General features: G+C 41.3%; 1 protein-coding gene across 6 annotated transcripts in view; it reads left to right on the forward strand.

Moving 5' to 3' along the window:
• The window catches only part of Tnik (TRAF2 and NCK interacting kinase), a 448,219-nt gene that overhangs the window by 402,105 nt on the left and 32,664 nt on the right, over positions 1-13,450 (forward strand). For all 6 annotated transcript variants that reach the window (XM_008830100.3, XM_017797395.1, XM_008830101.2 and 3 more), the window contains one exon: positions 10,789-10,918. In XM_008830100.3, coding sequence (XP_008828322.1) covers positions 10,789-10,918 — 130 coding nt within the window. The remainder of the gene's footprint in view (positions 1-10,788; positions 10,919-13,450) is intronic.

Genomic DNA, 13,450 nt, shown 5'->3' on the forward strand with positions numbered 1-13,450 from the left:
CTCTCTCTCTCTTTCTCTCTCCCCCTCCCTCCATCTCTTCCTCCCTCCCTCCCCCAGCTGGCCTGGAGCTCGCTGTGTAGACCAGACTGGCCTTGCTCTCACAGAGATTCACCTGCCTCTGCCTCCCAAGTGCTTGGATTAACAGTATGCACCACCATACCTGACTAGATTATTTCTTAAAGACCAGGAGGAAGCTATGTCTCTAAACCAACGATAAGAACTATTAGCTAAATATGAATCACATATGGGTCACCAACAAGGTGATTCGGCTTGGGAGATTTGAGCTCTTACTGGAATGTAGTGCTATAATTGCCTGTCTGCATAGACGTGATCACTTAGAATTCATAAACTTTCTGTGTATGCTCTTCCCATTACTACTGGACTCGTATCCTTTATCTAGCTCTTTCTTGGTTCTTTTCATCTCCAAGACAAGCAGTATTGACAGCAAGACTATCAACACATATGACAGCATGTGTTAGCACCTCAATAAAGGAACCAGGGGTCAAATAACCATTCCGAGAAACGTCCAAGTGTTGCCTTAAATATTCTTTGCTGTTATTTTTTACTTCATCTTCTTCATTATTTTGTTTAATCCTTTTTTCCCTTTTTTGTGTGTATGTGTGTATATATACATGCGTGCATGTCCGTGTGAGTATTCATGCTGCACATGTGTGCATGTGCTTGTACAGACCAGATGTCATCCTTGAGGGTCATTCTTCAGGTGCTGTCCACCTCATTCCTTTGAGGCAGCATCTCCCTGGCCTTGAGCTCACTGATCAGGCCAGATGGACCCCTGGGATGCTCTTGGATCCTCCCCACGCAGTGCTGGGATTGTAAGCACACACCACCTCACCCAGCTTTTGGTGTGGGTTCCAGGGAACTGAACTCAAGCTCTCATGCTGGCGTTGCAGTGAGACGTCCTCCAGCCCTTGATCCTTTTCCTTTCCCCTGTGTTTTCATATACTGTCTTGACAGGTGCTCCAGTCTTGTTTTTGTGTGTTTACCTGTTTCTCTGCCTGCCTATATTTCCTTAAAGCACAGCCTTTGCCTATTTTTTCTTTCTCATTTTCAGCATGAGCAGGATGCTCGGGGTTTTTTGCTCTTTGGAGTGAATTCTTGGGGGATGTTCACATGGTTTTCTCTTTTGCTTTCCAAACTCCTTTCCATATAAACACAAGGGTTATCTGGTTTGCCACAACTTTGATGGGATGTGGTGCTCACTCTCCTGGCTTCCCTTCTCCCTCACCTCCATTTCCTTGACTTTGCTGTCAGTCTGGATCACCAGACAATACTCACTCTACATGGAGACCATTCCATGAGACCATAATTGCTTCCCTGCTCATCAGGCTCCAGAGAGATAGGAATGGTCAGTCTGCAGGGAATACCACTGCTTCATTAAGCACTGTTACATCCAAGAAATTCTGAGAGGACAATCCAATTACCATCATTGTACATCATGCTTGTTATTTTACTGATGGCCACTCAGTTACTGACAATCATAAATATGCTAACATAGGACATTTTGAAACAAGATATATTAAATTGTCTTTAAACAGCAAATGAAATTGTTCTAGAGGCAAAAATCACTAATCCAGAACATTCCTGTAAAACATGCTGGCCTTTTCCGTTTTGTCTTGACTCAGCATTGTTCAAGTCTTCTAACAGATGCTTAAAGTTCCCTCTAAGCCTTAGGCGCACAACTGTCAGGAGGAAAGTTGATTATGAAAGTAACAGATTGCTAAAATTCCCACTTCGTGTTAAAACACAATGCGGAGGGGTTTGAGACGTTTGAGGGGTCTGTACCTAAATTCTGCCTTCAAAGTCTGTGTTCTTGTTTATAGAGGTAAATTATTCGTGGAAAAATGCAGGTAACCTACTTATTTAGAACAACCAGAGATTGTTTGTGAAAAAGAATTAAATAGCGTTCTAAGCCCCTATGGTGTTTTATAACTCTGACTGCTGTTTGCCCTCCCACCCCAAAGGAGAATGTGGAGCCTCTACCCCACTGCAGGAACACCAACTTTCTAAAATCCCCAAAATGGACTGTGTCATGCTTCTCCCCACTGGCTGGTATTCTCCTGTAGACTTGGAAGTCTCCTACTCACAAAACCAGCCTGCTCAACCCCAGTTCCCTCTTTCCCATGTCACTGTTATCTCCTGGGTAACCCTGCATTTACCTGTTTATTGTGTTTGTCTCCCTCTCTGGACTGTGGGGTCCCTGAGGGTGGGAATAGTGCTTGCCTATCTGTTCTAGTTAGCTCTGTATTGCCGTGATGAAGAAAAGCAACTTGGGGAGGAAAAGAAAGGGTTTATTTCATTTTGCAGGAAGAACTCTGCATACTGGCTATGCTCCCTCAGGCTTTGGCAGCTGCCTTTTTTAATTTTTTATTTATTTTTATTTTATGTGTATGAGTGTAGTGCTTGTATGTAAGTGCACCTGTATCATGCAATGCCCACAGAGGTCAGAAGAAGGCATGGGATTCCCCTGGAACTGGAGTTATGGACAGTTGTTAGCTGCCATGTGGGTTGGGAATTGAACCTGGGTCCTCTGCAAGAGCAGCCAGTGCTCTTAACCACTGAACCATCTCTCCAGCCCAGCAGCTGCCTTTCCTATACAGCCCAGGCCCACCTGCCGAGGGATGGTACCTCCTACAGTGGGCTGGGCCCTCCTACATCAATTACCAGTTAAGAAAATATCTCATAGACAGACATGGCCATTGGCCAGTCTGATCTGGGCAGTTATTTAGTTGAGGTTTCCTCTTCCTGGGTGACTCTGGGTTTGTGTCAAAGTGACAGCTGAAGCTAACTATGCCACCATCTCTCTATGAACACTTTGTAATGTGTGGCATTGAGAGACTCTTTACTATGCCTTAAGTTTAGTCACAGTGAATTGAAGTGGCTAGACCCAGCCTCAAAGAGTTTAAAATGGCCTGATTCAAAGAAAAGACATGCATGTAAATAACTGTCGAAAGTCAGAAAATAACACGGGATAGGATTAAAATCCCAGGCAGAGGGAACTGCCAAAGGAACAGGAGACTAGCTGGACAATATGGCAAGTGAGAGAAGGGCGGGTGGTGGAGGGGACGGGGCGGTGGAGAAGGGTGCCTGCGCTTGCAACACCCAAACACTAGTGTACGAGCTATCCTTTGGCCACTGGGAACTGTTACAATGTCTTGAGCTAGGGTGTGATGTGATCAGTACTATGGTTAAGAGATTATTTCAGGAAAATGATTTGGAAAAGACCCTGGTAAAGCCATTCACAAGTTCTGTTACTATAACTCAATAATAAACCGAACCTAATGTGGGATGCTTACAGTGGAGACAAGATTTGACATAGTTCTTAAAGACTTGATAAATTTTAGGTACATTAAAACAATTGTCCACTAAAAAGTATTTAAGATATTATATTGTGAGATATATCCAGAAAAAAGGAAATAAAAAAGTGTGTGTGTGTGTGTGTGTGTGTCTTATGTGTGTAACTCAATTTGGTCTGTACTATGAATGTATTTTTATGACCATATAAAACAGATACAGTCTGTTCTCCAATTCGATGGTTGAAATTTCACACTACTAAAATTTCATTATAAAACAGTTACCTCTTTACAAATTGAGCACTTTGGGGCTACAGTGCTTTTTGTACACAATCTTATTACCTTTATTTTTCTCTTGTTAAGATAAACCTTGATGTTTTGTGCCTTATAGTTTTAGAGGAGAAAATAAAAACATATTGTAGCATAGTTCACTAACATGTAGTACACACAAAACATGCGTCTTAGAAATGGAGCCCAGCCTTTAGACAATCAGCTACAGATTCTAATATTCAAATAAGAACTTTTTCCTGTATCTGTCACAGTACTGTCTGTGTTCCCTGATTAACAAATTGCACTTTGCCCTGTTACCTCACACATGGAGAAAAGAAATGGGTAGAAGCAAATAAACCAAAATTATAGACACTCTCCAACCATTGTATTGGCGAAAAGATTGTATCTGTTTTCTATGCTCTTGATTTTTTTATTACATGTATGTTTCCAAATAAATGATGGTCATGGACTACTTTTACAATCAGGAAAGTAAAAGGTTTATGTGATAGGAAGAAGGAAAGTTGATTTGCATCTTATGGAGCAAGCTGAAGAGGAGGAGCCCTCTGCTGTTAGTACCTCTCTTGAGTCCCAGCTCATGTTGTGGAGCATTACAGTAAGGTCCAGTCTGAGTGCTGGAGAGACAACTCAGCACTGAAGGATGCTGCTGCTCTTTCAGAGGGCCCAAGTTCGGTTCCCAGCATCCACAGACATGTTGGGTGACTTACAACAGCCTAAAACTCCAGCTCCAGGGATCCAACACCATTTCTGACTCTGCAGGCACCTGCACACGTGTGGCATACACTCACACATACACATAAATAAAAAATGTTTAGGGTGAAGTGTGGACCGTGAGGACCATGTACTGGTAGCACAGTTCTTTCTATGGCCTCACTGTGCTGTCTGGATGATGAAAGCCACGTAGCTTTGTGCTCCCTTTTTCCCTTCTCAGTAAAGCACCATGATTGGATCCCACTGCCTGCCTGCCTGCTCAGCGACTGCAGCACCTCCCTTTTAAGCCTTCTGCCCTCCCAGCCTCCCAGTTCAAGTTCTCAGGTGGATAATATTGCAAAAGAATGACTGGTCATGTTTTATTTACCCTTTGTTCCCTGCAAGCCATTGCATCCCTGGGGGGTCATGACAAGCCTACCACATTCCAGCCACACTGACCCCTTCACCAATTCTTTTGCAGTGTGGGCCGTCCTTGGAGCAGTCTGCCCTCTGTCCTTTCTCCCTGACGTTCTACCTTGTGTTTTAGTGTATTTGTGGAGCTCTTAAGTTTTTACAGTGATAACTTCTTTAGTTTAGGAATTAGGCTATATTCAGCTTTTATATGTACTACCCAGTTTCAAATCAAGGGCCTTTCAGAAAGCAGGTGCTCAGTAAGAGTGCATTGAATTGAATAGAATCAACACCTCCAGAAGTACTTTGAAAAATCCAATTAGAGGAAATTATTGTTCCAAACCTGAAGCCTAATCACAGTGAATTTCCTGTATTCCTTCCTTTGAACCAGTGCTAGGGGTTTTGTTTGTTTTTTATAATCTTTATAGGATTTTGGACAGCTAATTTTTCCTGCTCAGTCTTTGTGTTAGAAAAATCATTCCTAGAACAAAGGAGAGCATTAGCTAGAAAAGGTTACACGTGTTCTTTTAGCCTACATGGTTTTCTCATTGCCTTTTCCCTATTCTTATGTTATTAATGGGCTTTTTTTTAGAATAGCTGCAGGCCTTTCAGAAACTTAAGATGTTATAGCCCCATTACTGCCTCCCCACGTAAGGTTTCCTCTAGAATTGGAGTTTATATTAGCATAGCATACATGTTGTAAATAATGAGCCAGCATCAAGATGGACTGATCAGTTTGGTCAAGCTTTCTCAGTTTTTGCCCTAATGTCCTCCTCCAGGATCCTATTTGGCTACCACATTGTATTTACTTGTCACAACTCCCTAGACTCCACTTGACTGAGACTGTTTCTCAGACTGTTTGGAAAAACATGTTGAGGAGCATTCATTAGGTAAATATAGAATGTTCTTCTCTGGGAATTTTCAAGATTGCTTAGGCCACTGCCTTTCCCCCTGCCCCCTGTCACTGAAGTTCTTCATATATTTGGAAAGCAGATTCTTATGTCATAGCTTATCTACTTTCCTGGAGTACTCTAACCCTATTTCTTAAATGTATATACATTAAGATTTACTCTTGGTGCTCTAAATTTCTGTGATTATCTGAAAAGATTTTTTTTGTTCACCCATACCAACCACTAAATTATAAAAAGTTTATAATAGCGAAGATATGTTTGTTATAAAATGGAAGAATTTGGTTACCAGTTGTCCCAGAATGTTTAAATATACTAATAATTGTCTTTATAGCTAATCACTCATCAATTTACAAAAGATGTGTTTTGACAGTAAGCTTGAATCAAATCTCTACTAGGAGCATTAAATAAAGCCTTTGACCCTACGGCCATCGGTGATGTACTGAACACTCACTAGGGGCCTGTTGCACGTCATTCGGAGCACACAGCACTAACGCTGCCAGCACAGCTGGGATCTGGGCATGTGCAGATGCAGTGGTAGAGATGCTCCAAGGACCACATGAGCCATCCCACGGAACTGGGATGGGTTTATGGCTAAATGACAGCTTAAATGATGAGCTAGCCAAGGAAAGGCAGAAAATTGAAAAGAACCTTCCAGAGAGACAGGTCCAACCAAAATCATTGAGGGTTTTATTATATAATGTGCATAGAAAACCATTTTAAGTTAAATGATGCTAGAATTAGAAAAGGGGGTGAGATAAGATTTGATTTAAAAATTAGGTTTTAGAGACAGGCAAGGACTCAATAATAACTTTAAGCCATGGTAAGGAACTTTAAGTTCAACTGCAGTTGACAGGGAACTACTGATATCTAAAAGTAAATTTAAAAAAATTTTTTTTGAAAGGCAGCACAGCTTTAAGCAATGGATTTGAGAAGACAGCCATTCATATGAAGAAACCAACCCCACTGAGACAGTTAAGGGAAAGGACGGAGCCAGGCGTGGTGGCACATACCTGCCCTTGGCAGGCAGAGGCAGGCGGAGCTCTGTGAGATCCACATAGTGAGTTCCATAGAAAATTTGGACTAGAAAGACCCTCAACAGCAAGACAGGAAATATTTGAGACTTGTTCAGGAATAATACAGTAGAAGGGAGTTAGATGGAACACAAGGGGAGAGTGAGAGGAAGGAGTCCAGGATAGTGTTGCGTTTCTAGCGTGGTGAACTAATGGTTGCAATGCTGCTCGTTCAACACCAATGCCCAAGGAAGCCAAGAATCTCGACTTCTGCCCAGGTAGGAACACCCAACCAGAAGCGGAATATGGAAGTAACTGAGTAAAGAGGTTAGATGTATTTATTTAGAACTATTCTATCAGTGGGGTGGTGATTATAATAAAGATCATAGATAAGAGTGTGTCAAAAGGTTTAACCGAATGAGGCAGAATCCTAGAGACCACTTGTGTTTAATCAGAGCTCAGGAACAGGCAAGGGTAGAAAAGGAAAGCCAGAGGAAGGTCATCTGACAGCTCAGAACTCATTATGTGACCAGGCTGGCCTCAGTCTCACAGAGATCCACCTACCTCTGCCTCTTGAGTGTTTGGGACTAAAAGTGTGTGCCACCAGGCCCAACTCTCTCTGCCATTTGTCACCCTATTTGGCCTGGAACTTGTTATATAGACCAGGCTGACTTTGATCTCACCAAGAACCGCCTGCCTCTGCTTCAGAGTGCTGGGATCAAAGGCATGCACCACCATACCCAGCTATGTAGATATTTTGGAAATTTTCCATGATCAAAAGCCATTACCTCATGTTGAACACATGGTCACAGAAAAATGAATGGTATAGGTAATTAATGCAAAAAGATAGGACTTTAAAAATATGAATAAAATATTCATAACAGAACAATCCTACACAATAGGAGCATTTGAGGCTAAGAGGAATAGCTTATAGCTATAGCAAATTAACTAAGGAATAAATACAGATTATCTTTCATTCAACCTATAATGAATATTACAGATAGAAATCATTTAAAATATAACTCAAAACAGCCAAAACTGTTCACCATAAAAATCCATCACAGATGGAACAGTTCTGGCTCATACAATTCAAAGTATAAAAGTTTATTAAAACCAAAAAAAAAAAAGAAAGAAAATAGTCTCAGCTAAAATTATTCAGCAGGCTTGGTGGTCCGTGCTTTTAATCCCAGCACTTGGGAGGCAGAGGCAGGCACATCTCTGCGAGACTGAGAGATTGAGACCAGCCTGGTCTACATAGCAAGTTCCAGGCCAGCTAGGAGCTGGGGCTACAGGGAGACCCCTGTCTCAAAAAATAAAAACAAAACCAAAACAAAATACAGCATTATCCTAAAGAGAGGGTAATGCTATGCAAAGTAATATGTGTTAATGACCAGTGATTGCCACATAAATCAAATCTTTAAACCTTTAAAATAGTCACACTTTTTCTGATTTAACTGTGTGGATAGATTCAGAACATCATAGTGAATTAAAGAAAGAATGAGGCTGCCCATGATAATGGAGAACATAGTACCAACCTGGCAATGGTCCCCAGCTCAACCTCAGCCCTGGTGGTGACAGAGAGTGCTTGATTGACAGAGGGGACGAGTGACCCCTTTCCTGGATCAATACTTCATTTATTGATTTATTGGGTTCATGCCATGTCCTGTGCAACAAACATTTAAGACAGTTAAAGAAAAGGAAAGATACAGATAAAAATAAGTCTCAAATACATGAGTTAAGAAACAGTTTAAGAACTATTATGGGGGTGGAGAGATGGCTCAATGGTTGGGAGCATTGTCTGCTCTTTTAGAGGACCTGGGTTCAGTTCCCAGCACCCACATGGCTGTTCACAACCATCCATAGCTCCAGTTCCAGAGGATCTAACTCCGTCTTCCAGCCTTCACATGGGTGCACTTACATACATGCAGGCAAAACATTTGTGCACATAGAATAAAAATAAATTTTTTAAAAGAACTGTTATGATTTATCAACTTAGCAATATGCCAGTAATTATCACAACAATAGCTTTGTCCATATTTTGGAACACCACTAATATTAATAGCTCCTTCCTGAGACTCCCAAAACATCAATTCTAGCCCATATTTTGTTTCGTTCAATCCGTTGTTCCTGAATAGAAACTTTGAAGTCAACATCTTACTGTACATTCTCTCTTCTGGTCTCACTGTCATCTTTTTGCTTCTCTGTTTAGGGTTAGAATCCTTTGTCCAGGTTGGGGATCAAAGTCAGAGCCTCAATCACGCTACGCAAGTGCTCCGACACTGAGCACTTTATTTCTTAGTGAGAGTTCTTGCAATGTGTCTACTGACATAAATCTGATGTAGTTCTTGGTTCTTGGAATGAATATTTCATTACAACCTTAGACTTTGATCAGATCTAAGAAGCCACAGGCCGTTTTTAAATATATAAAAGCAATTTTATTTTTAAATCTTGATACCCTTTCATAGTTTGTAAAACCCCATTTAAAAAATAATCAGATGCTAAAACAAGAGGAAAGAATACGAAACATGAAAATCAAAACTGTGAAATCCTGAAACCATTGCCTAATTCTTAGTTTTCCAGGTTTGCGGATCAGACAATTTCTCGGCACTGCACTGAAGTACTTCACAGATCTCTGATCATCTGATTATCAGGTGGTCTTTCCCTTGTTTAGTGCTGGCATTATGTCTCTGTGCCACAGGACACATGGGAAATTCCACATGTGCCTTGGGAACAGTGGCACCATCTTGTTACTATTTCCCACTGTGTCCTAAAATAAAACAAGACAAACAAATTACCACAGTGTCGGCTGAATACAGAGGTTTTTGGAAAAGTGCTAATTACTGTTAGAGTTTAAAAGCCTAGTTCGTGGATGACCCCATGGGCTAAACCGTTGTTAATTGATATGCCTTCTTTTTTTATTGATGAAGAATTGATTACTTCTTTATAAATAGCACAGATGTATTTCTGGAATGATTACCTACTGTGTGCCAAGCTCTATGCTATATACTGGGTGTGTAATGGCTAGATTGAAAAGGAAATATGGAAACCTACTTTTTGATAAGCTTCATATATCTAGGAATTCATATATATATATCCAGAGACCCCCCAAAACAAAATAGACTATTGCCATTGCTCTTGGTTATCCACCAGAACTTGATGATAAGATCCTATTGCTGAAAACATACACTTTGATCATGGGACATGCAGAAATCAAGTTAGTACTGACCTGGGTTTGTAATGGTAAACAAAGAGTCAGCATATGTTCTAAAGAAAGAGAAGGAGGGAATGAAGAGAGAATGTGCTAAAAAAAATTTGCCAATCATGGGGCTGGGGTGTGGCTCAGTCACTAAGTGCTTTCCCTACAATCATGAAGACCTGAGTTCAGTCCCCAGAACCTACATAAAAAATGTTCAACATTGTAGTACCATGTGCCTTTAATCCCAGTGCTGGAGAAACAGACAGGAAGACCCCTGTGGCTTCCTGACCAGTCCATCCTAATTTGCATGTCCCGGGCCAATGAGAGCCTTTGTCTCAAAGGAGGTGGAACCTTCCCAAAGATGAAACCTGACCGCAGACTTGGCTTCCACACATGCGCATGCAGGCATGCACACGCACACTTTAGAGAATTACAAGTAATAATAAGAACTACTAAAGGGATGAAGGCTGATGGAATTAGAAATAAATAGGTCTTGAGAGAAAGATTCTTAGAAGAAGTTCCCCAAAATAGAAAATAGATGAACAGGAGAGAGCCAGCCAAGATCCATGGTAGGAAGTGTTTCCTAGAGGAAACTGCAGGTACAAAATCAGGTCAGGGTACCTGCTTGTTCCAGAACATGGTAGGGTACAGAGAGATCAGTAAAGCTGGCAGGCCATTTGAATGCTAATTGGCATGCTTTTCCCTTGGGGAACAGGAAGCTCAGCTTTCTCATAGGCTGAGTTGAGAATAGGGTGAAAAGCAGGTCAAGAGAAGATGTTGTGGTGATGAAACCCCATTCTAGACACATTAATGCAGATTGTCCTAAAGATCCCTGCAATAGAAACAGAAATCGTATAAATGGCAAATTACATGCCATGTGTACTTTACCACAGTAAGAAATGAGTATGGTTAGGAAATGGTATTTCCCTAAATTTATGCCTTGCCATAACTACTGTTCCTTCCCATCTCAGACCAACAGGAGCCCCAGGGACCAATGAACAGTACAACATGGGACTGGTCGGAACTCATGGGCTGGAGACTGCTCACACAGACACTTTTGGCAGCAGTATCTCAAGAGAAGGAACCTTGATGATTAGAGAGGTAAGTTTAACAACTGTTAAGAAGACATGTTTTTAGGGTAAAGCTTTTATAGAGAATGCATATGTTTTTAACAGCACGTGTTTTAAGTATACCAGCTAGGGGGAGAACCCTGTGCTTCTGAACTGGTGGAGTGATTTTAATTGTCTGTCTTCTTTCCTATAGCCTCCTAAATTTTGCAGAGTGACTTAATTACATTAGTCCCATTTCTTCAGTAGGCGCTATGCAAATCAGAACATAACATTTGAGCCTGAGGTTATAAAACTGGAGAACGCAGATGTTCCCAACAACAGGAGAAGATAAATGCATGGTCCTTCTGAATAGCAGGAGTGGTATTGTGAGCCTCTCCCCATGGTTTCATCCTCCTGGATTTCATGCAGAAAATATTCAGGAGTTCCAAGAAATGGCACTATCATCTTATCTCATTAAATTAACATTTTAAAACAAAAAACAGTACACTATTGGAGCTAAAGAACAAAGAAACAGGCAGATCTACGACGTGCACCTTGACATTCATTTTCATCTGAGCATTTTGAGGGAGGGTTTTTTGTTGTTGTTAAAGTGAAGAACATTATTTCATCTCATGGGACGTCCTCATTCCCTTCACCTGTCCTTCCAACATGAGTCCTGTGGTGTCTGTTAGCTCATGTATCCTGATAAATCAGAGCCCATCTTTTTCGCTGCATGTAAATCTGAGGGCAGGTCTTTACCTGAGAAGAAGCTATAGTAAGTAATACTGGGCAGATGTTACCTGATCTTTCCCTTTATCGTCTATAAAACTTCATAAACAGGCTAGGGAGATGAAATAAAGTACCTGATGCTCAAATGTAGGGCCAGAGTTCAGATGCCCCAGAACCTACATAAAAGCTGGGCAGGCATGGCAGCCACCTGTAATTCCAACATTCAGGAGGCAGAGACAGAGTCCCCCCAGGCAAGCTGACTAGGCTGAATTGACAGGCTCTGGGTTTAGCGACAGATCCTGACTTGATAGATAAAATGAGAGACCCTACCTCAAAAAAATAAAGTGGAGAGCAATCAAGGAAGACACCTGATATCAACTTCAGACCCCCCCACACACACACGTGCCCACACACATGGGGCCATACAGGTGTGTGCAAACACACAACATACAAACTTCATAAATAATAATAAACAATAGCGATTGATTTATAAAATGATTGAGACCATGAAATGAGCTAGTTAGTAAATCTAAGTGTTTAATAAAGGTTAACTATTCGTTTCATTATCACCTCTCTCCTCTGCTTCTAATCACAACTTGCTCTTGCCTCTAAAGCTAAACATATGTCATTCCCCCTCCTCACATGAAATAGAGCCAGGAAACACCAATCACAAACTCTGTTCTCCAAAAAGGCAGAGGGCATCTCGCTTTTGTAAGGAAGAAATTGTAGTATCTAATGAACACGTCCTTTGAAGGAATCGGTGGCAGTCAGGCTGTAAGTAGTTCACATAGCAACTTGATAGAATTACATTTTATGATGCCATCGAATCTTTGGAGTCGACTTTAAAGAATCCCTTCACGTTTGCCTGGGATGAAAAATGGACTTGCCTGCTAGAGTCGACATTGTGTAGTGCTAGTATATAAATCTCCCAGTGTGGTGAATGGATGACTTCAATAGAAGTGTAGAGGGTTTCTTTCATTAGAGATTACCACATGAGGGAAAATGTTCTAGAGTGAGTTACTCTTTAACTCCAAATGGAAACAACCAATTCCTAAAGTGGTTGAAACTTTGAGTCTTTGTGACAGAATCAGTACCTCCAGGTAGACATTTAGAGCCACATTTTCAGTTCTGTTGCCATCCACATTATCCAAAGCATCTAGCATTCTGCAATGGCAACCCATCATTTTGAAAACTGTATGCACCTGTGCCTTACACGAATTTGGTCTGAGGAGGGACCATCAGATCCTTTTGTCCTCTTAGTTTACAAACTCTACTTTTACCAAGTGTGGTGTTTAATTTTGTGTATGCATATATGTAGGGAGAGGTAGGTACGTGTGTGTGCATATGATTTGTGTGTGCATTCGTGAAGAGGTCAGAGGACCACTTTGGGTGTCTTTCCTCAAGCACCATTCATTTTTCTCTTTTTTAAGACAGTGTCTCTCACTGCCCTGAAGCTCACCAAGTAAGCCAGGAAGCCCCCAGGGAACCACCTGCCTCTGCCCGGGGACTCTGGGATTACATAAGTTTGGGATTTAACACGGGTCTTCATGCTTACAAGGCCATCACTTTATCAACTAAGCCATCTCCTCAGAAAGTATGGGCCCTTAAAATGACAAACTGTGTTCATTAAAACTCTCCAATGAAAATGAATATTGTGGTGGGGGGATGGGATTATACTGAAGTAGTTTGATTATGGAGGACAAGAAATCCAATGATCTGCTATACCTGTAGTGGTATAAATCTCAGTTCAGTGCCAGGTGAAGATGAGACATGGTGTCCCAACTCAGTTGGTGAACAGGCAAAGGAATCAAATTGCAAGCTGGGAGATGACTCAGTGGGTGAAAACATTTTCCAT

Source organism: Nannospalax galili, unplaced genomic scaffold (assembly GCF_000622305.1).
Source record: "Nannospalax galili isolate Female #2095 unplaced genomic scaffold, S.galili_v1.0 scaffold33, whole genome shotgun sequence".
Classification (NCBI taxonomy): Eukaryota; Metazoa; Chordata; class Mammalia; order Rodentia; family Spalacidae; genus Nannospalax; species Nannospalax galili.